Source organism: Poeciliopsis prolifica, unplaced genomic scaffold, assembly GCF_027474105.1.
Source record: "Poeciliopsis prolifica strain line A6 unplaced genomic scaffold, Auburn_PproV2 SCAFFOLD033, whole genome shotgun sequence".
Classification (NCBI taxonomy): domain Eukaryota; kingdom Metazoa; phylum Chordata; class Actinopteri; order Cyprinodontiformes; family Poeciliidae; genus Poeciliopsis; species Poeciliopsis prolifica.
Genome location: NW_026562408.1, coordinates 5,147,909 through 5,175,144, shown reverse-complemented (window position 1 = coordinate 5,175,144; position 27,236 = coordinate 5,147,909). Strand labels below are relative to the sequence as shown.

The 27,236-nt window shown below is 34.3% G+C and overlaps 8 protein-coding genes across 8 annotated transcripts; 5 read left to right on the top strand and 3 right to left on the bottom strand.

Annotated features, from left to right (window-relative positions):
- Window positions 1-1,791: 1,791 nt before the first annotated feature.
- Window positions 1,792-2,760, top strand: LOC129373581 (olfactory receptor 1361-like). The gene has a single exon (XM_055051588.1). The coding sequence runs from the start codon at window positions 1,792-1,794 to the stop codon at window positions 2,758-2,760; it is 969 nt and encodes a 322-aa protein (XP_054907563.1).
- Window positions 2,761-4,299: 1,539 nt separating this feature from the next.
- LOC129373578 (olfactory receptor 146-like) lies at window positions 4,300-5,268 on the top strand. The gene has a single exon (XM_055051584.1). The coding sequence runs from the start codon at window positions 4,300-4,302 to the stop codon at window positions 5,266-5,268; it is 969 nt and encodes a 322-aa protein (XP_054907559.1).
- Window positions 5,269-7,155: 1,887 nt separating this feature from the next.
- On the top strand, window positions 7,156-8,139 carry LOC129373554 (olfactory receptor 1361-like). The gene has a single exon (XM_055051549.1). The coding sequence runs from the start codon at window positions 7,156-7,158 to the stop codon at window positions 8,137-8,139; it is 984 nt and encodes a 327-aa protein (XP_054907524.1).
- Window positions 8,140-9,282: 1,143 nt separating this feature from the next.
- LOC129373389 (olfactory receptor 1-like) lies at window positions 9,283-10,260 on the top strand. Its single transcript, XM_055051269.1, has one exon. It carries the CDS (start codon window positions 9,283-9,285, stop codon window positions 10,258-10,260), a length of 978 nt encoding a protein of 325 aa, XP_054907244.1.
- Window positions 10,261-11,321: 1,061 nt separating this feature from the next.
- Window positions 11,322-12,317, top strand: LOC129373388 (olfactory receptor 1-like). The gene has a single exon (XM_055051267.1). It carries the CDS (start codon window positions 11,322-11,324, stop codon window positions 12,315-12,317), a length of 996 nt encoding a protein of 331 aa, XP_054907242.1.
- A 2,958-nt stretch (window positions 12,318-15,275) lies between these two features.
- LOC129373387 (olfactory receptor 51E2-like) lies at window positions 15,276-16,244 on the bottom strand. Its single transcript, XM_055051266.1, has one exon. It carries the CDS (start codon window positions 16,242-16,244, stop codon window positions 15,276-15,278), a length of 969 nt encoding a protein of 322 aa, XP_054907241.1.
- A 3,238-nt stretch (window positions 16,245-19,482) lies between these two features.
- LOC129373386 (olfactory receptor 5P2-like) lies at window positions 19,483-20,012 on the bottom strand. Its single transcript, XM_055051265.1, is given in 2 exon segments — window positions 19,483-19,796; window positions 19,799-20,012. Coding segments are annotated over 2 exon segments (528 nt in total).
- Window positions 20,013-21,786: 1,774 nt separating this feature from the next.
- Window positions 21,787-23,435, bottom strand: LOC129373572 (cytochrome c oxidase assembly factor 4 homolog, mitochondrial). Its single transcript, XM_055051578.1, has 3 exons — window positions 23,304-23,435; window positions 22,636-22,734; window positions 21,787-22,443 (listed from the first exon to the last, which is right to left on the bottom strand). Exon 3 carries the CDS (start codon window positions 22,408-22,410, stop codon window positions 22,162-22,164), a length of 249 nt encoding a protein of 82 aa, XP_054907553.1. The 5' UTR covers window positions 22,411-22,443; window positions 22,636-22,734; window positions 23,304-23,435; the 3' UTR covers window positions 21,787-22,161.
- Window positions 23,436-27,236: the final 3,801 nt, after the last annotated feature.

Here is a 27,236-nt window from a genome sequence, read left to right as displayed (position 1 = left end):
AAGAAGGAGGGCAAGGTTTGATTCATTTAGAAAGTCGGAAAGCAGCATTTAGGTTACAGTTTTTACAGAGTTTTTTGTATGGTGATCAAAATGTTTTGTGGAGGCATGTCACAGAGTTTATTTTTTCAAAAGTTGGTAATTTAGGTTTTGGTAAAATGTTGTTCATTATGGACCTTTCAAAATATTGTGTAAAGTGTTTATCACCGTTTTATGTGAGTGTGTTAAAAGCTTGGAACCTCATGGAAACAAAGAGAGATGGGACATCCACATCTTTACATTGGTTGTTACGTGAACCCGTGCTCAAGGGATCTCGTTTGGGTTCAGCTTGGGACAACATGGTTATGATTCCTGAACTGTTGATGAAAAGAGGGGTGGTTACGTTGAGACATCTGCTTGAACTTGTTGGATCTGAAATGAATGATGCTGTTTCCTTGGCTCGAAGATTGGAGATTCACTCTTTAAGAACTGTAGGCACTATGCTGGCGACATTTAACCGGATGTTATCAGAAGATGATAAAAGACTCATAAAAGGATGGTTTGATGGCGTTTTAACGCCTGATAAAGCTGATCCATTCTTTAAGTTGTGTGTTAAGCCACAATTGAAAGATCTTGAATGTTCTGGACTCTTTTTACAGAAAGATAAAAAAGAATGGACACTTTTGGACTCTGTGAATGGAAAGATATTATATATGAAATGTGTAAAGGCTTTGAACAAAGTAAAATTAAAAGATAAAAAAGATACTCCTTGGAGAGATTTTTTCAAAGTCGGTTTTGAGTTTAAACCTGTATGGGGATTACTTTATAAACCACCATTGACTAAAAATGTTGGTGATCTACAGTGGAGAATTTTGCATGGAATTATTGCAGTTAATGCTTTTGTTTCCATTATTAATCCTGGTGTGTCAGATAAATGTCCTTTTTGTTCGTTAAGAGAAACAATCTTTCATTGTTTTGTACAATGTTTTAGGTTAATAGATTTATTTACATTATTAAGAAAAATTTGGAAATTATTTGGAGAAAGCTTACAGAACAGTCTTTTATTTTTGGTTTCTTATATGAAAAAAAAGAAGAAAATTGGACGACTGTTAAATTGGTCAATCAAAGCTTGCAATTTATTTGAGTAGGAAATTTAAAATTAATAATGAACAAAATACTGATTGTGCAAAACTCTTTAAGAGTATGGTCAGAGCAAGAGTGATGTTAGAGTATAAATATTATTTAAATGTGGATGAACTAAATGTTTTTCAAAATATTTGGGATTATGACGGTGTTTTATTTACTTTAAATAATTCTGAATTATCATTTATGAATGTGTTAATTTGAAATTGTGGTGAATGTTTATGTTATGTGTATCATCACTGAGTGAATAAATGAGTTTTTAAAAATCAAATCTCTCTCTCTCTCTCTCTCTCTCTCTCTATATATATATATATATATATATATATATATATATATATATATATATATATATATATATATATATATATATATATATATATATATATATAAATACAAGTTTCTTAGTAAAGCTGGTAGAAATTATTGATGAAATTATTTATGTCAGCAGATGTGGAGCTTCAGAAAGTTTGAGAAACTTTCACAAGATCAAGCTTTTTGGTTTGAATGAAGCTTGTGTTTGTTGTGTTGACCTGAAATACTCTGGAGGGATTGGGGCATAAAAAACAGCAAGTATAAAAACCCTCAGCAGTTGTTAGAACACCATGAACTAAGACAAATCTGAAAATCTGCTCTGACAGAACTTTCACAAAGATAAAGCCTCCATATTTTCAAATGGACTTTTTCAACTCTGCTTTTGGAATGAACACCACTTTTATCCGCCCTCCTTATTTCATCCTCAGCGGATTTATTGGTTTACCAAACATGAAGTATTACTACGTCTTTCTGTTTTTTGTCTATTTTGTTTCAGTGCTGGGAAACGTGTCTGTAATGGCTGTAATCTGTCTGGATTATAACCTCAGAGCTCCAAAGTATGTTGCAGTTTTTAACCTTGCATTTGTGGACCTCTTAGGTAGTTGTGCTCTGGTACCAAAGGTTCTTGATATCTTTTTGTTTAATCATTATAATGTTTCCTACAATGACTGCATGACGTTCCTGTTCTTCTGCTACACTTGCCTTTCAATGCAGGCTCTTAATCTGGTTGCTCTCTGCTATGATCGCCTGATGGCCATCATGTATCCTCTGCACTATCATGTAAAGGTCACTCATAAGATTATGTTTTCCATGATTACATTTTTTTGGTTTTTTGCAATAACTTCTACTTTAATTGCAGTTGGTCTTCTTACTAGACTTTCCTTCTGCAAGTCTTTGGTCATTAACAGCTATTTCTGTGACCATGGCCAGTTGTATAAACTTGCTTGCAATAACAATTTTCCTAATTCAGTCATTGGTAATTTATTACCAGTCCTTCTCCTATGGCTTCCTTTTATATTCATTGTGTCCAGTTACATTTGTATTGGTTGTGTTTTGTCTAAAGTTGCTGCAGCTCATGAGAGAGCAAAAACCTTTCAAACCTGCACAGCTCATCTCTCGTTGGTGGTAATCTACTTCCTCCCGATAATAATCACATTTACCATGAGTTCGAGAATCCATCCGAATGCCCGGATCATTAACTTGTCTCTTACTTCTGTGTTTCCACCCATGTTGAATCCCATCATTTATGTTTTGCAGACACAAGAGATAAAAGTTTCACTGAAGAAAATATTGAAAATCAAAAGGCAATCCAGAATTATTAGAAAGTAGGATGTGGTTGAGCTCACATGCAAACATTTGTTGTTTTTGTATTTGTGTTGTAAGTCATTTTTTTCTTGTCATGTTCATAAAAATATTTATTCAAAGCTTCTACAGTTCAGAGAAGACTTCAATACTTATGAAGTCTCATGCATGAAGTCAGTTTATTGCACTGCTAATTGGATTCATTTTGGATAAATCCAATAAATCCAGCTAAGGCCCTCCTGGATGGCTGCCACAGGAAATTCAAGGATTTCTCAAACATCCTTGAATGAATCAAAGCAACACTCCACATATGTTTTTGATGAGTGAACAACATTTTGATTTTGCATCATACTCCCCTTTGAAATTCAAGAACTATATGAAAGGAATATGTAAAAATAAAACAATAAAAAAAACAGTCATAGCTGCTGAAGAAGTGTGTCACAATCTGAAAAACACAAGACTGCAATAAAAATGTTCCAGTACTTGTGAATTGTAACATTTTTCTTTCTTCATTAAAAGCAAAATGACAGGACTTTCTAGAAATAACAGAATATAACAAAAGAGAGAGAGGATTAAAAACATACTACGTTATATTAGGAGAAATGTGCTAAATAAAAAAATTGAAGCCTAAGTTAAAAAACCAGGTTGTAAATTTAAACCATCATGTTAAATTGGTACTTTATGAATTTATTTCCTTTCCTCAGGAAAGGATATACAAATTGCTTCACTGCGATGTTTATTTTTCAGTTTTTCTATGGTATTAAACTCACCGATGTTAATATTTCTGCTCTGAACATCTAATGTAAACAGTTATATTTATCCAAATGTTCAATAAGTCACTGGTAAATGTCACTCAAATCATTTATAATAAAGGACTATATGATGAACAAAATTCGTTTATTTTTGTAAGCAGTTATTTTAAAACACATGATCTGAAAGTCAAACAAAACAAAGGTTACCGAGACAGTAATGAAAAATATTTCTGAGTTTGATGTACACACGTTTAAAAATTACAAGAGTATGAAGCAGTTTGAAGGTCAAAATAGGGAAAACAAGTTGTAATGGATCAACTGGAAATAAAAAAACATCTAAATAAATGAATAACTCAGAATATTAAAGCAACAAAGGTAATTCATGAGAAATGAAACCATAAATAAGAATATTGTTTGGTTTGTAGGGATATCGTAGTATGAGAGAAGGTTACTTACACATATTTGAGTATTGAAAATAGCTTTTAATATCTGAATCATTTTGTAATCATGTTAATATTATACATACCCCACAAACTTATATAAAAAGGTTTTCATAATTACACTGAGTGATCTGGGTTTGTTTTGGACACACATGGGAATAGACAGCAGCAAACTGACTTAGACATAAAGAGAGACGAGATTTGCTGCTCCTCTCTAAAGTCTCCACTTCGTCATTTAAAATCTGCCAGACGAGATCTGGATAACGGCTCTCGAACGTCTCATGTTCTGCACAAGGAAGTCCTGCAGTCCAAAGAGGATTCTTCACACTTTATTGAACGTTTAGTATATTTTAGCACACTGGAGGAGAGTTACAATGGAACTGTTCAACTCTGCTCTTGGAATGAACACCACTTTTATCCGCCCTCCTTATTTCATCCTCAGCGGATTTATTGGTTTACCAAACATGAAGTATTACTATGTCTTTCTGTTTTTTGTCTATTTTGTTTCAGTGCTGGGAAACGTGTCTGTAATGGCTGTAATCTGTCTGGATTATAACCTCAGAGCTCCAAAGTACGTTGCAGTTTTTAACCTTGCATTTGTGGACCTCTTAGGTAGTTGTCCTCTGGTACCAAAGGTTCTTGATATCTTTTTGTTTAATCATTATTATGTTTCCTACAATGACTGCATGACGTTCCTGTTCTTCTGCTACATTTCCCTTTCGATGCAGGCTCTTAATCTGGTTGCTCTCTGCTATGATCGCCTGATGGCCATCATGTATCCTCTGCACTATCATGTAAAGGTCACTCATAAGATTATGTTTTCCATGATTACATTTTTTTGGTTTTTTGCAATAACTTCTACTTTAATTGCAGTTGGTCTTCTTACTAGACTTTCCTTCTGCAAGTCTTTGGTCATTAACAGCTATTTCTGTGACTATGGGCTGTTGTATAATCTTGCCTGCAATAGCTATTTTCCTAATACAGTAATTGGCAATTTATTACCAGTCCTTTTTCTATGGCTCCCTTTTTTATTCATTGTGTCCAGTTACATTTGTATTGGTTGTGTTTTGTCTAAAGTTGCTGCAGCTCATGAGAGAGCAAAAACCTTTCAAACCTGCACAGCTCATCTCTCATTGGTGGTAATCTTCTTCCTCCCGATAATAATCACATTTACCATGAGTTCGAGAATGCATCTGAATGCCCGGATCATCAACTTGTCTCTTACTTCTGTGTTTCCACCCATGTTGAATCCCATCATTTATGTTTTGCAGACACAAGAGATAAAAGTTTCACTGAAGAAAATATTGAAAATCAAAAGGCAATCCAGAATTATTAGAAAGTAGGATGTGGTTGAGCTCACATGCAAACATTTGTTGTTTTTGTGTTTGTGTTGTAAGTCATTTTCTTCTTGGCATGTTCATAGAAATATTTATTAAAATCTTCTGTTACATATTGTGTAGGTGGCTCTATTATCTTAAAGAAAAGTTTATGTCATAATATTGGTTATATTATTCTACTACATATGTCAGTTTTTTATCATAACAAATATTTAGGAAGACTGGAGATACTTAATTATTTTCACCAGAACTTAAATTGTGCTGATTGAAAATAAAAAAAATAACTTCTTTCTAAGCAAAGTAAGAGTATTTCAAATATAAAATGATGATATTAGGATGGTTTAAATGAGGTAAATGGTGTGAGAAAACACAAAAATAAACAACAATAAGAAAAATCACGTGATGTCTGACATCTGTCTTTAAAAACGAAGATATAATATATTAATAATATTATGCTGTGAAGATATATTAAATACTGCATAGAATGAAGAAAAATACATAAAACATGGAGAATTTACAACACCTAAGTTCTATCTAGTTTATATTATGCTTTATTGTGTTTTTTGTATTATTATTTTAATAAAGTTGTGTCAGTTTTTTGTGTTAGTAGCTACAGTTCAGAAAAGACTTAAATACTTATGAAGCCTAATGCATGAAGTCAGTTTATTGCACTGCTATTTGGATTCATTTTGGATAAATCCAATAATTCCACAGGAAATTCAAGGATTTCTCAAACTTACATGAATGAATTAAAGCAACATTCTACATATGTTTTTGATGAGTGAACAACATTTTGATTTTGCATAATACTCCCCTTTGAAATTCAAGAACTATATGAAAGGAATATGTAAAAACAAACAATCAAAAAACAAAAACAAAATAAAAACATTCATATTGTTTGGTTTGTAGGAATATGAGAGCAGGTTACTTGCACATATTTGAGTATTAAAAATAGTTTTTTATATCTGAATCATTTTGTTCAGCGTTGCAATTATACAGACAAAAGAATACGAGCCTAATTTAAATTTATTGTCTTGCGACAACTTCATACACACAATACATTTTAATATTTAAACAATTTTTTTCCCCTGTAATTCTCAAAACCCAACTAAAATAGCTCGCCCAATGAATGGTTTTAATAAATTAGAAACATGGCTGAGCCAAGAAAATGATCCAAAAATGTTCAGCGAAGAGTTTTGCACCCACAAGGAAAAACATAGAAACGCTTTAGATGTTCATAGACACACAGATAGAACCACAGATTCTCAAATTAAAGTTGAGAGTTTTACTGTAGTAAAACTCTACACTTGCAGCAAAGCCACCGCTTTTATAATATCATATCCTGCAGGATAAAAAAATAATTTCATCTCAATCTTATATGAGAATCAAGGCCCTTTAGCAGAGTTTGGTAAGGCCTTAGCAAAACATGAGCAATGTTCATATTTGTACTGCCTTCACTGTATGTAAATGTTTTATACAATAATCTATTTGAGTATTTTTCAACAAGATGTACGTAAGTATGACTTCTCTTTTTAAGACACATCTCAAAGAACTACTCTTGTTTTTGTTTAACAAGGATAATATTATACGTACCACACAAACTTATATAAAGAGGTTTTCATAATTACACTGAATGATCTGGGTTTGTCTGGGACACACATGGGAATAGACAGCAGCAAACTGACTTAGACATAAAGAGAGACGAGAATCGCTGCTTGTCTCTAAAGTCTCCACTTCGTCATTTAAAATCCTGACAGAGATCTGCCAGACGAGATCCGGATAACGGCTCTCGAACGTCTCATGTTCTGCACAAGGAAGTCCTGCAGTCCAAAGAGGATTCTTCACACTTTATTGAACGTTTAGTATATTTTAGCACATTGGAGGAGAGCTACAATGGAACTGTTCAACTCTGCTTTTGGAAAAAATATAACTTTTGTGCGTCCTGCATATTTTGTAATCAATGGATTTATTGGCTTACCCAACATGAAGTCCTACTACATCTTTCTTTTTTTTCTGTATATAATTTCTGTGGTGGGAAACACAGCCGTAATGGCTATAATATATTTAGATCACAGTCTAAGAACTCCAAAGTATGTTGCTGTTTTTAACCTTGCATTTGTGGACCTGTTAGGCAGCTCTGCTCTGGTACCAAAGGTGATTGATATCTTTCTGTTTCACCATAACATAATTCCCTACAATGACTGCTTGACGTTCCTTTTTTTCTGCTACACTTGCCTTTCAATGCAGTCTTTTAATCTGGTTGCTCTCTCCTACGACCGACTGGTTGCCATCATATTTCCTCTTCACTATCAAGTAAAAGTAACCTGCAGGTCCATGTTGACTTTGATCACCTCTTTCTGGATCTTTGCAATAGTCGCTGTCTTAATTTCTGTCGGCCTCCTGACAAGACTTTCATTCTGTAAGTCTGTGGTTATTAACAGCTATTTCTGCGATCACGGTCAGATCTACCGCCTTGCTTGCAATGACAATTTTCCAAATGATGTGATTGGATTTTTTTATCCTGTTCTTATTTTTTGGCTGCCGCTTGTTTTTATCCTTTTAAGTTACCTCTATATTAGTTACACTTTAGTAAAAGTGGCAACATTTCAACAAGGACTCAAAGCCTTTAAGACCTGTATCGCTCATCTTTCATTAGTGGTTATCTACTTTACCCCCCTGTTAATCACATTTACATTGATGGAAAAAATACATCCAAACAACAGAATCATAAACTTGTCTTTGACCTCTGTGCTGCCACCGATGTTGAACCCAATCATTTATGTTCTGCAGACGCACGAAATCAAAGTGTCAATGAAAAAATTATTCAAAATATTTTTTAAATCAAAAATAAGAAGTAAAAATTCCACAACAATGTGACTTAACTGTAAAAAAAACCATAACATTCTTCTTTGTTTCTCAATAAATTTGCTTAAAATTGCCATTTTAAACTATGGTAGTTTTTAATTGTTTAGTTTCAACAATTGTGTCATGTTTTCTACTAACCTACTTCATTTTTTTCTCTTTAGAAATGATCAAGAAAACTAAAAATGTTATAAAAGGAATATGTTTCCACTAAACTGGTGACCTATTTAACTTATAAAGAGATACAGTAGAATAGCAAAAATGATAAATTAATCAAATGTGGATTGTTGTGTTGCGAGTCATATGATTTATATTATATTAATTGTGTGTTTTACATAAAGCAGCCTGTACATAATTTTTGTGTTCAAACAATAAAGACATAAGCATTTCTTGTTAAGTTATGATTGACTTTTATTTCCAACAACAAACATGACTTTCGTTGCATTTGATAAATTTGATTGTTTTAATTTGGGCTTCATGGTGAAATGGAGAAAATGTTTTCCATTCATCTTAGGATAGTTGATAAGTAATGTAGATTCTGCGTTTTCTTCCAGATTATTTGCATTTTGCATAATAAAATCAAACATTAAAACACATAGAAAAGCCAAGTCAGATGTAATTTGCTCAAGGAAGCGTGATCTTAGGGAAACTCATCTATATTGAGAAGAGAAACTGCAGTTTGAGTCAAAATTTAGATGGAAATTAAATTATTATTTGATTAATAGTGTAGTATTTTCAGCTAGAGCATGGATCAATCTGTCTGTCTTTTTATTCTATGACTGAATAAAGACAAGTTTTATAAAAAAGTACCTCAAGACTACAATTATTGAGAAATGGTGTTATATAAATAAACAGAATTTAATTCAATAATTTTTTTACAACGTTTTGTTGAGCCACTGATGATTCAGTATTATGGCAGAAGTGATGAACAGTTTTTGTTGCTTGATGTCATCACTGCATAAACCATTGGATAACATGACAGCTTGTAAATAAAAGGAGGGACGTATAAATGAAGTCACCGCCGCAGTGCACAGCTGCCGTCCTGCGGTGTGAATTAGGTTGCAACATCTTGTGTTACGGAGCTGTGACAGTCTTTATCAAGTTGTCTGTTTTGTGATTCCATCTTTTCATATCCTGTCGATTTTGATAGAATTGATAATGTATAGAGAGAATCTGCTTAGCTCCACATTTAACTCCACATTTGTTCGACCTGCAAAGTTTTATCTTGGTGGGTTTTACAACATCCCTCATGTTAAGTATTTCTATGTCTTCTTGTGCTTTGTGTACATCATGACTGTCCTTGGCAATGGTTTCCTCCTCTCTGTTATCTACCTGGTGAAGACTCTACATACTCCTAAGTATGTAATAGTTTTCAACTTGGCTTTCACAGATCTATGTGGGAGCACTGCTCTCATCCCAAAACTCTTGGACACATTTTTGTTTAACAGGAGATACATTGTTTATGAAGCCTGCTTAGCTTACATGTTCTTTGTTTTATTATTCGGAGGTATACAGTCATGGACGCTTGTCATAATGGCATATGACAGATTAATAGCAATTTGCTTCCCATTAAGGTATCACAGCATTGTAACTACAAAATCTGTAGTTGTAATCCTGCTCTGTTCTTGGATGTTTTTGGTTGGAGTCATGTCAACTTTGGCTGGTTTTATTAATCGCCTCTCGTTCTGTTCGTCTATAGAGATTAAAAGCTTCTTCTGTGATCATGGTCCAATATATCAGCTGGCCTGTAATGATAAATCTTACAGTTACACATTGGCTACTATTGTCCTTATTGTGGTGATTTGCATTCCCCTCATTCTGATAATTAGCTCTTATATTTGCATTTCCATCGCTTTGTCCAGGACTATTTCAAGAGAGGAAAGACTCAGAGCTTTGGAAACATGTACTACTCACCTGATTCTGGTTGCCATATTTTTTCTGCCAATTGTGGGCACCAATGTAGCTGTACTGACTTCCTACATTCATCCAAATGCAAGAATCATAAATTCCAGTTTGACATTCACAGTTCCCCCACTGCTCAATCCTGTTATCTACTCTCTGAAGACAGAAGAAGTGAGGAATGCCATTAAGAAACTTTGGAGAAGAGGCAAAATGAACAAAACAGTCAGCCATTAAATTATAGCTCTGACATTACTTATTGTCTGTAGTTAATATTTTATAATTCTATATGATGCTATCTATCTCTGTCATTCATTGATGTTTTTTGAGTGATAAACAAAACAACCTTCTGTTTGGTACCATGTGTATTGTTTTTTTTTAATGATAGCTGTAAATCTGTTGTTATTATCTGGAGTAATAGATAAGTGCCTGAATTTATGTAAGACCTTTCTAATCATACTTTACACTCAAAAGCTGTTTAACTGAATTCACACCAATCAATTGGAGCAACAACGACACTGTAAAAAAATGTCTCTAATTTACAGAATGATACCAGCAGCTGTATAAATACAGAAAAAAATTGTTGCACACAGCATGTAACTACAGAATCTGCAGTTGTAATCCTGCTCTGTTCTTGGATGTCTGGAGGTAACATGTAGAAATATGGAGGTAACCAGACCCCTTAAAGCAAACACAGCCTCGAAGAATACTAGAGACATAAACGGGAAGAATTGTTACCTGCTCTAAATCATCTATGTTCAGTTTAATTAAGCACTTTTGGAACATATTTAGCTTCCATCTCCATCATCCATCTCAAACATTTTAGCAGATATACTGAGGTTATATATTGTCTTTTAAATCTAGGGTCAAAAGTTTCATGAGAAGATGGTTTGAAGAACATTACATTTATTTCTCTACCTTTTTATGTATTTTTCCATTACTTCATATATGGACACAGATGAAAGCATGACGCGAATACACAACAAACATAATACTAACAATCAATGGAGTTAAGTAAATGCTCCTTTTGATAGATATAATTTTATGTTCTGGTAATATCAATGTTGGGTTGCGTCATATCGTTAATGACATCATCGGATGTTTATTGAACAACACATGAGAACATGCAGTAATGATGAGCTATATAAGTGAAAATAAGCATGGAGCAGTTCAGAGAGCTGCACACACTTGTGATTCTCCAGTGTTTTAGGAAAACTACAGGAACTTTCACCAATCTTTGTCCCTCTTGTTATGATGTTTGTTTTGTGAGTTGTTTTTGTATATATCCTCTTATAAATATGAACAGTGAGGGTGAAAATACTATCACGTTTAACTCCACATTTGTTCGTCCTCTACATTTTTATCTCGGTGGGTTTTACAACATCCCTCATGTTAAGTATTACTATGTCTTCTTGTGCTTCGTGTACGTCATGACTGTCCTTGGCAATGGTTTCCTCCTCTCTGTTATCTACCTGGCGAAGACTCTCCACACTCCCAGATACATAATAGTGTTCAACCTGGCTCTGACAGATTTGTGTGGGAGCACTGCTCTCATCCCGAAGCTATTGGACACGTTTTTGTTTAACAGGCGGTACATTGTTTATGAGGCCTGCTTAACTTACATGTTCTTTGTTTTTTTCTTTGGAAGTATGCAGTCATGGACTCTAGTCATAATGGCCTATGACAGATTTGTAGCAATTTGCTTTCCATTGAGATATAATGTTATTGTAACAACCAAGTCAATAGTTACAATTCTGTTGTGTTCGTGGACATTTCTGGTCCTGATCATTGGAGCCTTGGTTGGACTTATTGATCGCCTGTCCTTCTGTGCATCTTTGGTCATACAAAGTATTTTCTGTGATCACGGACCAACGTTTCGCTTAGCATGTAATGATAGATACATAAACCACATAATGGCTAATTTCATTTTTGCTGTAGTCATTTGTTTTCCTCTCGTACTGATCGGAGCCACCTACATTAGCATTTCTATAGCACTGAGCAGAACTGCATCCAAAGAAGAACGACTTAAAGCAATGAGAACTTGCACTTCTCATCTGATTCTTGTGGCCCTTTTTTTTATACCATATCTGGGCACAAATATTATAGTGAAAATACAGGTAATTGATCCTAATATGAGGATATTAAATTCTAGTTTATCACACACAGTTCCCTCTCTGCTAAATCCGATCATATACGCTTTAAAGACAAAAGAAGTGACAAATGCTTTTAAAAGGCTTTGCAAAAGAAAGAAAGTAAACAGACTCGTCTCACGATTGCAAACTCAGACTTTTTAGTGCTTTAAGGCATAACTTTAAGAAATTAATATTACATCATGCTTTGTTGTTTTGCTGTGTTGATTTTTAAATGCTGATAATGTGGTGGTATGTGTAAAAACGTTATCTTAAGTATGCACATGTGTTTTTGTTAATATGATGTATTTCAGATAAGTGTTATTTTTAAATACAGGACATTTTTCGTGCAGTGGTGTTTTTGGAAGTATGCTTAGATATGTCTGAAGTGATTAGTAGACATATTTACAATTGGTTGTTTGTGAATGTTGTCCAGAAAGTACAGATCAGCACATTGTTTTGCACTATGAAACAAGTCAATGTAGAAAAGTTCATTGCAGAAAGCATGTAGGTAAAATGCAAAATGGTGATAGAAACATGTAACTGAGGACATCTAGTGTTCAAGGCTGAATTATAAAAAATAAAGTTGTAAATTCTCATCAAAAAGTTTGCTTGTCTTTTTAAGTTAAAGAGCATCTCATTGTGATGTAACTACTGCAAAAATCCCACTTCATTACAATATAAAAAGCAGTGTAGCTTACCACCACTATCAGTGTGTGAATGTGTGTATGAATGACTGAATGTAGCGTAAACACTTTGGAGTCCTCTGCACTAAATGAAGTGCTGAACAAATACAGACCATTAACCAATAGAGTAAAAATAGTTTCCTAGAGAAGTGAGGAATTCATCCTTGAAATGGATTTTTAGATTATGAGACTCAATTGATTCTGTACATTAATTTAATGTAGTATCTCGTAATGAAAGAAATACTAATAACTTCCCTGGGCTTAATGACATTGTGCTCTGTTTGTACAATACAATAATAATATATTTTTTCAGTAATGTTTAATATCCGTGTAAGTCTAATGAACTTTCAGCTACCTCATATTATAAACCATTAGAGTGTCACTGTGTGACGCATTGCAGACACAATGAGAACTCTCCAAACCTACACATAGTATTGGCTCTGTTAAAACAACTGGTTTAAACTGGTTTTTCTCCCAACATCAGACCTGGTCACACTATTTTGTATCATCCTTTAGTTTCATGAGTGCTGAGAGACATGATGCTATTGGAAAACGCCGCTCCCTCATCATCATAATGAGAAAAAAAATAATTAATATTGGCATAACAGCAGAGTTTATGTAACAAAATTGATTGCAGGAAGCAGGCGGTGCAAATACAATATGAGAAGAAAACTAGAAACTGAGGACATCTAGTGTTCCAGACCAAGTGCTGCACTTTAAAGGAAAAATCAAGTCATCAATTAGTGGTTTAAGAACATAAATATTATGATATAAAATGAAAATTTGAATCCTGAAGTTTTTATTAGATTTTATGCTCTTTAACTTAGTGTTAAAAAGCATTAAATAACAAAAAGAAACGTTTAAAATACCAAAAAAGAGTTGGTCACATCAGTATAGTCAAATCTTAATTTCTTTGTAAAGGTTATGAGAAGATAAATATATTAAATGGGACAGGTTTTCTCTGTAAATACAAATTTTGTTCAGATACAAAATGAATTACAATGACAATAAATTCACAACTTCCTCACAATAAAACTTTTAAAGCCAATGCAGTAGATCACTTATTTTAGAAGAGTGCAAAGTGCCACCATTAAAAACATCTTGTTAAGTATTAACTTCCAATTGGTAGAGTTTGCCCAGCAGATAGAAAACAACATTAAAACAATGAATGCATAAAGAAATCTCAGTTTTACCTAAACAGTGTGTCTTGTTAAAACATGCCTGCTCTTCATTCAGAAAAATAACTGGAGGTGGACAGCAAGAAACTGTACTCAAGTACAAAAAGTGTTACTTTAAAATAACATCATTCAAGCAAAGGTTTAAAAAATATGGAGCAGGAAAATACGCACAGAAGAACTTTTTCTTTCTTTCTTTTATTTGGAAAAGGCCACTCAGGTAAATGTAATTATACAACTGACCCGTTTCGAGACATTTTCAGTTTTCAGATGTTTCCAAATCTGTATTATATCTATCATGCCTCTATAGGTCAGGCTTTGAACATTAGAGGTTCTCTTTCCGTTTTACTCTGCAGAAATATTAACAAGTAGTTCTGACTCACTGTTATAATAAACCAACAAAATGTTCATATAAATAAAATCAGCACCTTATTTTTCTTGTTCTAACACAGTTTATCCAGCTGAATAAATGTACTTTTCCTGACATTAGTTAAAATTTGACTACTCTTAGGAGTGATGTTGGCCAGGTGTTGTATGTTTGCAAAGTTTTTATCCAAAATAGAATTATTGCCTAAGATAAACAGATTCAATAAAAAAAAAATCTCTTCATCCATACATTTTTCTTGAGAAAATGTTTTGTCACTGACGCAGGGTGTTAGATACATGTAGACATTTTGCATTCATAATAAAGTTGTAAATGTGTTTGCAGATAACAGTTATGGATTTGAAATATTTTTTTCTATAAACAGGAAACTTAACATTTTTAAAAGACTGGTAAGATTTTTGTTCTCCAAACAAATCACAAAAATCAACAAATTAGTTTTGCAGACACATATCTAAATAAAATTTTACAACCGCAAACAAGGATAGTTGGAACGTTTCTTCTGAAACAAGGAAACAAGGTGCAGTTTTTATCTGCCATGAAGTATTTACATGACATTTACATTGAAACATGGTTAGGAGTTTATTTATTCGTTCTAAGTCCTGGTACATTTGTTTGGCTACAAGGACAAGCAGGTGCTATTTATAAAACATAAAAATAGAGAATGAATTGCATTAATCAAGACTTAATTTCATTAGATGTATGGCTCTTGTTTCTGTTCACTAGACACATTGATACAGAATTGTGCTGATATTCAAACCACAAACTTGACCAATTTTACAGAAACGTATATTTATGTTGCTAGCAGTTACTGTTTGCACATCCTTGTTCAGTTCCTAGGTTATTACTCCACCGTAATGTGAAAAGGATTGGAGTTTAATTATGTTTTTGAGTTAACTTTGGTTTTTCTAAACAAAGCAAGTGTCCTGACTTTAATCTCTTTAGTTTTCAGAGAATAAACGATAGGATTAATGCAAGGAGGCATGCAAGATGCCATCGACAGACTCAGAACTCTCTTCTCTGGGTCCACAACTCCAGCATAAAACCCAATGCTGAAAATAACAAGGAGAGGAATATAGAATATAGCCACAACAATAATATGTTCAACACATGTGGCCAAAGTTTTCACTCGTCGGTTCACAGATTTCATCTTGAACACAGTAACCAGGATGCTCACATAGGAGAACAGGATGAAAATGAAAGGTCCTCCCAGGTTCAGAACAGAGAGGGATGAAGATGCAGACCACTGCAGCGAGTTATCATTACAGGCAAGTCGAAACACAGGTGCATAGTCACAAAAATAACTGAACACCCTGACAGAGTTGCAAAAAGACAGTCGTGTCATTGAGCTTGTAGTGAATGTTATTATTCCCAGAGTAAAACACCAGGTAACGCTGATAATGCAGCACATGCTGCGAACTGTGTTGATTGAGTTCTGCCTGAAAGGGAAACATATGGCAATCAGCCTGTCATAGGCCAGTATAGTGAGTGCATAAGACTCCAGAGATGCAAATGCATAATATCCAAACATCTGAACAAAACATAGGTTAAACGGAATAAAATTATCTTTAATGAGAAAAATCTTTATCATGCCAGGAATAGTGCAGGTGTTAAGTACTAAATCTATCACTGCCAGGTTGGTGATGGCCAGAAACTTTGGAGTGTGCAAACTGTGATTCACAGCAATTGTATAAATCAGCAAACAGTTAAACATCACTGAAAACACATAAACAAATGCCAGGAAGATGAAATACACAGATATAAAAGGAAACGACTCAAATCCAACAATATAGAAGCCTGGAGGGTGAATGATGACAGAAGTGTTTGAAACAGATCTAAAGGAAGACATCACCGATTCCCACAGTGTTTGCTGAAAGATGGAGCCTCTGCTTCAATTTCTTTTATCTGAAAACAGAAAAGACAAGCTTTCTCAGAAATACAAGCAAAATCAAAACGGAAACAATCAGTACTGCATATTCTAAATTAGTCTGAAATTGCTTTACCTAGTGTTCCTTCTGTTTTGCTCACTGCAACTCGTTTTGAGACTTCTTTCAGGAAGATACCTGCAAATGTGACCGTGTGTATCTGGGAAATATTTTAAAGCATATCCCATGAGATTACTGTTGAAAAGTAATTGTGAAATTTGTTCTAGTAAATTGGTCCATTGAGAGACCGAGTTCTTGGCTTGCACTTCTTGTTTGTTGTGATCAAAACAAAGATCTAATTACCTGAAAGTGGAATTGCTACTCACAGCCTATTGCAAATTATATCAACTGGTTGAATCTGTAAAAAAAAAAAAAAACATATTTTGATGTGCTGCCTTAAAACATGCTATATCTGCTGATCTTTGTTGTTTCCAATGTACATATTAATGTTTGAGCTTTTCTTTGTTAGTTTTTTTAAATAATGTGAGATTTCCCGGAACCATGTGATTGTCAACTTTTTTGACTTCCTACAATTTTAATCTTCAAAAGTTAAACATTTACTTATTTGTATTGAAATTATTGTTTGTATGCTTCTGTATGCACACAATTTTGCACATCATCTTTTCCTCATTTTCTAATGGTCTAGAAATATAAATAAATATTGTGGCTGTTTCATTCCAAGCATTGTAATCCTTTTTTTTCAATACTGCAACATTTTTCTGCTGGAAATGATTACTTTCAAAAAGATTTTTCATTCTGGATTTAGATACTGTGCAGCTAGAAGTTTGTTATTTTTTTTCTCCATCTCGCAGCAGCTGAATTGATTACAAAAAGTAACCTAATCCCAAATCCCCAATGAGCTAAAATGAGAGACTTCAAAGACACAGAGGAAGAACAAAGAAGAGAGAGAGGAGGAAGAAATTCAAAGCACATCATCTGTCAATCATAATGAAGAACATGAGGTCTTCAGATCTCACTCTGGAACCCGTGATAAGGACCCAGTCAGAGTATCTGCAATTTCATAGAATCTGTTTGCAGACAAAGGGAATACATGAAGGATCATTATCTCTGCCTCTATGAAGCTTCATGACTGTGTGATCAGAAAAAGATTTGAAACGGATCAGCAACAGCATAGGAAGTGGATTCAATTAATCCAGGAGAAGTTGCACAGTGGTGCAGTTGGAAGCACTGTTGCCTTGCAGCCAGAAGGTCCTGGGTTCGATTCCCAGCCCAGGGTCTTTCTCCACAAAGTTTGTATGTTCTCCCTGTGCGTGCGTGGGTTATCTCCAGGTACTCTGGCTTCCTCCCACAGTCCAAAAACATGACTGTTAATCGGTTTCTCTAAATTCTCCCTAAGTGTGTGCATGGTTATTTGTCTTGTCTGTTTCTGTGTTGCCCTGTGACAGACTGGCGACCCGTCCTGGGTCAACCCCGGAGGGAAGCTGGAGAAGGGAGAAGGGTGAACAGAAAATGGATGGATGGGATGCTGCTGCAGCTCAGAAAATAATCTTGTTTCATCCTACTGGTTACTTGTTTTCCTTATTTTTTAAAAATTGTTTTAAATAAAATAAAATAGAATACATGAAAAGTGATTGGGTAGGCAGGTAGACTAATTTGGGGCCAGAGATAATCCAGAAGAAGGGGCAACCCCGACCCACTGTCCCAGTCTCTCAATAAACTGCCAGCCCCCATATTGTATAATTGTAAAGTTATGATGGAGAAACACATCAAGTCTAGTTATATCAGCGCACATCAGATTTTTGAAGTCATTTCTTCTTTCTCATTAAGTCTCCTTATATTAGAGACTTAATAAAAAGTCTCTTGTTGCTGCACTCATTTCACTACAGACTATGGCTCCCTTTCCATTCTTAGTCAACATGATCACAAGATCGTTTGCTTTTCTTGTTTGAATGATTCACCAGATGTTTGTAGATGAGCTGCTTCTGCACAGAGGCCCTCATATCCCCACCTTCCCAACACTGTTGCTGTTTTTAACAAATAAAATCTTAACTACAGGCTTTTATCATTTCTTCTATAGGCTAAGCTGTTTTCATGATGATGTTATTGTGATAAGCTAATATACACAGCAGCCAAAATATGTTAATATGTAAATTTACATCTTCTGCTGCTTCCTATTTAGTGTTTCGTTCACCCAAACGTTCAGTTGTTGTATTTAACATGATATTTGGCGGGATTATTATGTGTTTTAAACAGATAATATTTTATCTAAATTCATAAAACAATGAATCAAAGTTGCACTTCACACATTTAACCACTAGAGGTCAGCCTTTTATCCTTTTACTGCCTCTCGGCTTCACTGTAAATATTATTTATTATATGGAATTAATGGAAATATGATAATCAAATATAAATATAATGTACCAGAAAAAAGAATGTTGCATACTTTTACTTTTAAACTTTACATTAAAAAATATTCTTGCAACATTAGCTACCATATCATAATGCTGGTCATTTTTAATATCTTCATAAATATTCATGATAGAATAAAAATACTGCAGAACAGGCATAAAATCTTTCAGAATTGTGAAACATTTTAATCAATCTGATAAAAGTTCATTTCCATTTTAGACTATTTTATTTCTTATTTATTACGGGTCTTTAAAGAACCTAAATTAACCAACTAAGTTAAAGTTAAACAGTAAATGTAACAAGGTGAAGTAAAACAGTTAAAGCAAAGGTTGTTCATTGTATAAAATGTATATTCAAGGCACTGTTCCAAGCAATTTTCACTTAGATAATTCAAATATGTGACAAAATTTAAATCATATCTACACATAAAATCAAGCCTCAGAAGACAATTGTGGTAAACTGAACCCTTAGTTTTAATTGACTTTACAAGAGGCAGATTACAAAAATTGCACCACAGTATAATATTAAAATATTAGATGAGGAGACATCTCAACAGACTACAGTTAAATGCATCCTTATATAAGAATTAAGTAAAAAAAATACCTTGATTTAAAAATGAAATCAGATAAGAAATGTTCCAGAAAATCAAGAAATTTGCTGAAAACTTTATGTAAATTTTAAGACGACAAAGAGAAAACAAAAAAAGAGGAAAAAGCAGACGAGATCTGTTCAGTTTTTTTTTCTCAGTTATTTGTTACTTCTATACACTACGAGGATTGATTTGGATTTTGCTCAGATTTTTGCATTAATTTTAGATTTTCTAAAGATAGCCAATGCTCTAATTTTGATCTCTTTAGTTTTCAGAGAATAAACAATAGGATTAATGCAAGGAGGCAGACAAGATGCCAACGACAGACTCAGAACTCTCTTCTCTGGTTCAACTACCCTTGAATAAAACCCAATGGCAAAAATAACAAAAATAGGAATGTAAAATATAGCAACAACAGTTATATGTTCAACACACGTGGCCAAAGCTTTCATTCGTCGGTCCACAGATTTCATCCTGAACACAGTCACCAGGATGCTCACATAAGTGAGGAAAATAAAACAAAAGGCACCCCAAGGAGAAAAACGGAGGAGAATGAAGCTGTGGACCACTGCAATGAGTTATCATTACAGGCAAGTCGAAACACAGGTGCATAGTCACAAAAATAACTAACCACTCTGACAGAGTTGCAAAAAGACAGTCGGGTCATTATGATTGTTGAAAATGCTGCCACTCCAACAGCTAAAAACCAGGTAACACTGATAATGCAGCACATGCTGCACACTGTGTTGACTGAGTTCTGTCTCAAAGGGAAACATATAGCAATCAGCCTGTCATAAGCTAGTATTGTGAGTGCATATGATTCTAGTGCTACAAATGCATAATATACAAACATTTGTACGAGACACAGGTTAAATGGAATAAAGTTATCCTTGATTAGAAAAATCTTTATCATGCCAGGAATGGTGCAGGAGTTAAAGACTAAATCTATCACTGCCAGGTTGGTGATGGCCAGAAACTTCGGAGTGTGCAAACTGCGATTCACAGCAATTGTATACATTAGCAAGCAGTTAAACATCACTGAAAACACATAAACAAATGCCAGGAAGATGAAATACACAGATATGAAGGGAAATGAATCAAATCCAAAGATGTAGAAGCCTGGAGGGTGAATGATGACAGAACTGTTTGAAACAGATCTAAAGGAAGACATCACTCATCTGCAAAGCTTTTGTTGAAAGAGGCGTCTGTTTAAAAGTAATGTCTGAAAAACAAAGTGTTGATGTTTATTTGAAATACTGATATCAAAGATGTTCTAAAAACTAAGTAAATCAGCTCACCTGATGTTCCATCAGCGTTGTTTCGCTGCAGCACTGCATGGGTTATATCTGCGAAGCTGCAGGCGGACAGCTGGGAATGTGACTTGCGTAACAGAAAAAATATATGTTCCTGTTTATCCCATGAGATTAACTTAAACTTTGAAAGCCATTATGAAATACCTTATTTATTTCACTAATTTGGTCTATGGAGAAGTCCAATTGTTCATTACTGGAATTGCAATATCTTTAAGCTTGCACATCAATTCCATTAACTTTTAAAAGAGTAATTTAACTTGAACAGATGGATACCTGCTGATTTTTTTGTATCTTAGCACAAACAGTTACATTGTCTGTTATAAAAATCTGAATGTGGGACAATTTATAAAAAGCTACAAATACTAGTCCACATGTGTCAAACTCAAGGCCCGGGGGCCAAATTCGGCCGCCGAAGCTTTTTATGTGTCCCTCCACAGTGTAGACTAAACACTAAGTGTGATTAAATATTATATTATCAATCATATCAATGCAGTTTTTATCTGTTTACTGCCAATTTATATCAATCAATCCCTCCAGTTTCTTGAGAATTTAGTTGATGTATGATTATAGTCCATGATTTATACAGCGAGTAAATAAACAGTCGCATTTATTATTAGTTCCTGAAGGGACTGAAAAGATGTTCAAGAATATTACGTAATTTTAAGAATTCATTGATATATTAACAGTTTGTGAACAGGTTTTATCAACACATTCTGGCCCTTTAAGAGTCTTCATGATCTTGATTTGGCCCAAAACGAAAATGAGTTTGACACACCTGTACTTGTCGGTTATGACCTACAACCTTCAGCTGCTGAGAACGAGATAAAACTATTTTTGACTTTTCCTAATCAATCTGAATCAACAAAAGAACGACTTTACCAGAAAAATAAAATTGTCTATGAGTGACTTTAACAGAGAATAGAACTAAATCCCACAAGATGTCTCCTGGAAAGGACAGTGGACAAACGTGTCTTCATTACCTGGGTAATCTGAGGACAGAGGTCAAGATCTGAAATGTGGACAAACATACCAAAGTAGACTGACATCCAAAACTGAAATTTAAAGTTGCTTCAATATTATATAAGATTCAGGATGTACTTATTAAACACCCTGAATTGTAGGGGCGTGTTGCAGATTTTTAAATCTGTTTTTCAAACTGTTTAGCGGTCAAATAAAAAGGAATACATGTTGAAGGAATTTATCAATCAAATTTATTTGTATAGCACTTTTCAGCAACAAGGCAGTTCAAAGTGCTTTATATCCTAAAAACAAACACATAAAAATACAAAGTTGTAGAACACACACTCAACAATTGTCAAGTGCCATTGATACACATCAGATTTTTTATTGATGTTTCATTGATTGTTTCAAAAGAAACTTAAACAGGTAGGTTTTTAGTTGAGATTTAAAGCCACTCAGCCAATCAATGTTGTATATTTAAAAGTTCAAGCAATGTCACTTTTCAAAGTTTATTTTAATTGGTAATTCAGACATTTATTACAGTGTTTGGCTTTAGAAGTGTCACAGACAGTTGTTGAACTTATCCCAAAACCACATGGATTTGTGAGTTCAACTAGTTGACTTGTTAGAGGTCTGCAATTGGGCTTTCCGCCGTTCTTTCTGAGCGTTTTGGAAATTTGTCATGCAGTCTTTGAAGCTCTGAACCTGCTTCTGGCAGACTCTCCAGTCCTGATGTTCAGCCATGCACTCTTGCACAGCATAATGTAGCTCAGCACAGCCAGTACGGGATATCATCTGATCAACGGGGTCATCCTCGTCACCTTTACGGGTGCGGTCATGGGGTGAAGGATAAGACATCCTTCTTATTTATGTACGCAACACTGACTCGGGCTGTGGAAATCAGCAAAAGTAGAAAGACAAACAAGATCTGGTCAGAATTCGTATCTAAAAATCATCAACTGCATATGTTTAGAAAAAACAGAATATTGTACTTCTTGTACATTGCTCCTTGAATGGTTCTAATCTGACTTTAATTTTTTGTATTTTTTCCACTGTTTTAGTCAATATGTAGAGGAAGATCACCTGTTTCCTGTTGTGTGTTTGGGGTTCAACGCTGCCCCCTAACGGTGAGGCATGGTACTTTCTGCCTCACACTGAATGTTCACTGCATTTATGGCCAATCTGAAAGAATAAATATGTCAGTGACATTTATTAAACATACAATGCAATATCAAAAATATGTATAACGTGTAACTGAGCAAGTATATACGTGATCTAAAGAGAGACATCAATGAGCATGCGCCAACTGCCTGCTAACTTAATTGACAGCGCCACCTCGAGGCACAACATTGCACCTCCATATTCCTACAAGCAAAGCAAATTTTGATAAACCAATAAGAAAAACTAATTCATAGAAAACTGCAATGCACAAATTGATTCTCTCTCCTATTTTACTTCCCATGTGCCTCTTTGATTAATGATCACAGGTGGGCCATTCATCACCTGTACGTACCTGCATGATTTTGTTACATGGTTACAAGGTTCTAAAATTAAATTACTATATATACATTTTAATTAATTTTCCCCCACTTCCGCCGAACACTTAGTGTTGTTATTATTACAAATAATATAACTCCAAATGCTTTGTTCCGTAACTGCTGCTTCTCACATAAAGTTTTACATCCAATAACTAAGGAAAGGCGATAAGATTAAATGCTTGCTAATAATTATAATAATAAAAAATATGATACCTCTCTTATTTTGCCCGCTCAGTCCATCATTTTCCTTCTATTGTAGAGCATAAAGCACATTCTCATAGAGCGCAAAGCTTCATTGCGTTTGCATAACCAACCTAAACTACGAGGAGAGGAAGGGGACATGTTTACGCGGAATCCGGAAGTGTCACCAGAAAACCTGCTCTGTTCCAATGGTTCCGCTGCGAAGCGAAATTCCAGCACCTAAAATCGTCTCGAAATGTGAATTTGAAACCAGAATTATAGAACTTTCAGATGATTACATGATCAAAGCAATCATTTATATGCTCAGTATACAGTCACTAATAAGTCATTAATTCCTTAAGACCAAGTTTGTACAAATTAATTATTGACAAATGCTAATTTTAAGTCAGTTTTATAACTGTGAGAAAATGAATAACTGTGCTTAATGTCCTAGACAAAATATTTAATGTTTCAAACAGAATATTTCAAACTTACTAAATATATTAATTTATTCTGGATTTCATCTTATTTTATTGTAGTTTCTCGTTGATAAATAAAAATCACAGTTGATGAGAGCTAATATTAATGTATTTTGCAAACAAGTGTGTTTGCAAATGTTGACTGAAAAAAAAATCAGTCAACATGTAGTTCAAGTTAGATTAGATTCTAATTCTATTGCATGACATCTAAGTTGACACAATTTTTAATCCAACGGAAAATATAATAATTAAAGGCAGATTGGTAAAATCTGCCCAGTCAACTGCAAAAAGTCACTGACTTTCCAAGAACATCCTATTATGTGAAAGTGTGATAACACTGCTGGAGCGGAATCACTTTCATTTTACAAGAAGAAACCTCCATCAAGATTTTGCTGCTTATCCTTGTGAACTTCCAACACATGTAACATTAAGATATTCTGCAATTTTGACATATCCTGCTGTTTCAATATTCCAACTAAAATTCAAAAGAAATTGTCATTTCTGTCAAATATTGTCAAATATTTTATAAGGAAATTGTGTCCATTGTGGATTTTCTGAGTGAAAATCAAAGTTTTCTGACAATCGAATAATAATGTGTTTACAAATCTCTGTAAATTGTTTACTATCCACTTCTTTGGATTTCAATAAAATAGCAAGAATAGAAGAATAGAAATGTAATATTTACAGCTTTGACTGTACACTGATTAGTTATAAGAAAACTTTAGGAACACAGTAATTGTATGCACCATTAGACAAGGCTGGTTCATTAGTCTCCTCAGAGAAACTTTGCTGCTTTGTATAAAGTTGTTATTTAGGAAATGACTCAACAATAATGACATTGGTAATGAACAGTACTCCCTAGGGGGACATTTTGTCACCAAACAGAGCTCAGTGACCCTAGATAAAATGATCCTCTTCTGCCTCTTTGACTCCTGGGAGCCCGGTTAATGAGTCCTATTTGTGATGTCATTCCCAAGGATGCTGGTTAATGACCTTCTTTATAACAAACAAAGCTTTTACTGCTCAAGCTTAAGCCTAATTAATCTCATTTGCACCCATTAGAAGGTTGTGCACTCTTGCAATTAAAACGGTAAAATAATAGGGAGGGATGTAACATGAAATAAATGAGCCTCTATTGCCAAACAACCACCTTCTCCATCAACAAGAAGCTACACCTGCAGTCTCAGATGAACAAAAATAATAAATTCTGTATGTTGGCTTTTAAAACAGAACTTCACATCATTATCAAAATGATATGCTACATGTATTCAGTGGTTGTTGAGTTTTTTTTTATTTATATCTATTAAATTATAAATTTGCAGAATTTCAGTTAATATAGATCCAATATCAACAAGAATGAAAATGTTTTCCTAAAGAGTTTCTAAAACAACCGAAGGTGGATCTGATTTCTGAAAGTCTTCACCATTTGTATTGCATTGCATAAAAAAATATATTTATGAACAAAAAGATTATTTTTGTGACAGGATTTTGAAGGAAATATGTTAAACATGCTGCGCTGACTTAGAATATTTGCAGTTTCACCACTTAACCACGAGAGGGCGGTAATTAGCAGGTTTAATTAATGATAGCGGTTCATCTACTGGCAAGTCTTCAGAGAGGGACATACTTGTAAAGTATAAAAGTCGAAAAGGTTTATTTGCAGACATGATTCATCAGGCTCAGGCTTTTTTCAGCATCAACTTGTAAAGCTGAAAATGACTGTGATGAAAAAGTTTGCATAGAGGCAACAGAGCTTAGTAGTGAAGGATTGCTGCACAGAGTTTGCTGGTCAGAGTAGAAAATCCAAAACCGGAAAAAAAAAATATTCTGCTTTTATGAAATGGTTTTGCCTGTAAAACTCATAATGTAGTAGATGGGATGATGGAAAAGAAAGGACTATTTAAAGTGTATATAGTGACAGACAGGCTGTCGGAGCAGATGATGCCTCTTACTTTGCAGAAACATTATGGCCAGATGAAGAATCAGCAGCTTCTATTGAGTGAAGGTCAACATGAAATATTTACTCAGCTGAGGCAGCATTTTGTTTTTGACATATGAATAATAAGCTGTTTGCTATCCAAGGTTGTGTTTCTCTGTTATTTGCAGAGATATTTGCTGCCCAGTAGGAGTGACAGGTCTACTATTCTTTATGCTATGCTGAAATTTGGCCTTGATATATAATAAGTGGTAATAAGAAAGTCCTGGTCACACTCTGCATCACATTAAAAATAGTATTCCCATGTTGAAACAGTGGTGCAAAATGGAAACTGTTCTTACCACGATGACGGAGTCTGGTCAGTTGATGGGAAAATGGATGTAACCAAAACAGTAAGAGAATTGATTTGAGCCCTTTTTGTGAAAAAATAATAATAAAAAAAAGACTGTGAACCTGTTGGCTTATGTCATAAAATCACAGTAACATATCTTAAAATTTGCACTGAAACTTTAAGATATCAGGTTTACAAATGTTTTGTAAAGCCCTGAATTTAAAACAAAATATTAGCGCACAATAATCCAGAGATTCACTGTCTCCTTTTGTTTAGTCCGAATCTCTTACTGATGCATTTGCAACAATAGAAAACTGATGAACTTTGAAACTTAAAATATAAAACATGTCATATTGTGAATTACCAAAACACAACAAAGCGGACTTCACTGCTTTGTTGATAAGTCCAGTTTGCAGTGAAGCTTCGGCCTCCCAGTCATTCACACATGGAGCAAAGGGTGAGTCATTGCTTTGCATAAGGCAAGGACATTTTGTGCCTGAACTATAAAAAATCCCTCTAATGAATCTTTACTCGTCCTCCCTTTTCTTTATCTCTCTGCTGCTGCTCTCCCCATTTGCTGGGCTCAGCTAAAACACTGTCCTTGCCTCCTTACAAAGTCACTCAACTGGATAAAGTCATTTACCTGAATGAAGAGGAGCAGGAAAGACGAGCAGCTGGAGGTAGTGGGCGAAGATGTCTTTGACAAACCATTATTTGTAAAGAAAATGTGGAAAAATAAGGAGTAAAGGAGGGTAGGTGGCATGAATAAACTGGATGTTTTGAACCGACAATAGAATAAAGTGTTTTTCACAAGTATTTATGGGACTGAATCTCATATAATAAAGGAAAAACTCAGACACAATATGAGGAAGATGCACTGACAGACATCACTTTATTTTTTGCACACCCAGGAAAGATGAAGAGATATTAGTTATGTACAGTAAAGTCTGAACTTTTAAAATGGCAAATTCTGGTGTACACAAAAATGAAAACAGGTAAAATTTTTAATTAACTTTTGGGGAACATAATTACAGGCTACACTATCAATTTGAACAAAGCTCAGGTAGGGAAGCATGTTATTCTATTTTACACAATATTTTGTTTTCCTCTGTACTGAATTATTTACATTCATTGTGTGGGGTGAGACAATGTTGTGATTCACCTTAAATCTGTCTCTGACTATTCTGACTTATAGCAGGCTAAAAAAACTGCAAGGTTGA

What these genes read in the sequence shown, in the direction of transcription:
- LOC129373581 (XM_055051588.1), top strand. Translation starts at nt 1,792, where the DNA reads ATGGACTTTTTCAACTCTGCTTTTGGAATGAACACCACTTTTATCCGC.
- LOC129373578 (XM_055051584.1), top strand. Translation starts at nt 4,300, where the DNA reads ATGGAACTGTTCAACTCTGCTCTTGGAATGAACACCACTTTTATCCGC.
- LOC129373554 (XM_055051549.1), top strand. Translation starts at nt 7,156, where the DNA reads ATGGAACTGTTCAACTCTGCTTTTGGAAAAAATATAACTTTTGTGCGT.
- LOC129373389 (XM_055051269.1), top strand. Translation starts at nt 9,283, where the DNA reads ATGTATAGAGAGAATCTGCTTAGCTCCACATTTAACTCCACATTTGTT.
- LOC129373388 (XM_055051267.1), top strand. Translation starts at nt 11,322, where the DNA reads ATGAACAGTGAGGGTGAAAATACTATCACGTTTAACTCCACATTTGTT.
- LOC129373387 (XM_055051266.1), bottom strand. Translation starts at nt 16,244, where the DNA reads ATGTCTTCCTTTAGATCTGTTTCAAACACTTCTGTCATCATTCACCCT.
- LOC129373572 (XM_055051578.1), bottom strand. Translation starts at nt 22,410, where the DNA reads ATGTCTTATCCTTCACCCCATGACCGCACCCGTAAAGGTGACGAGGAT.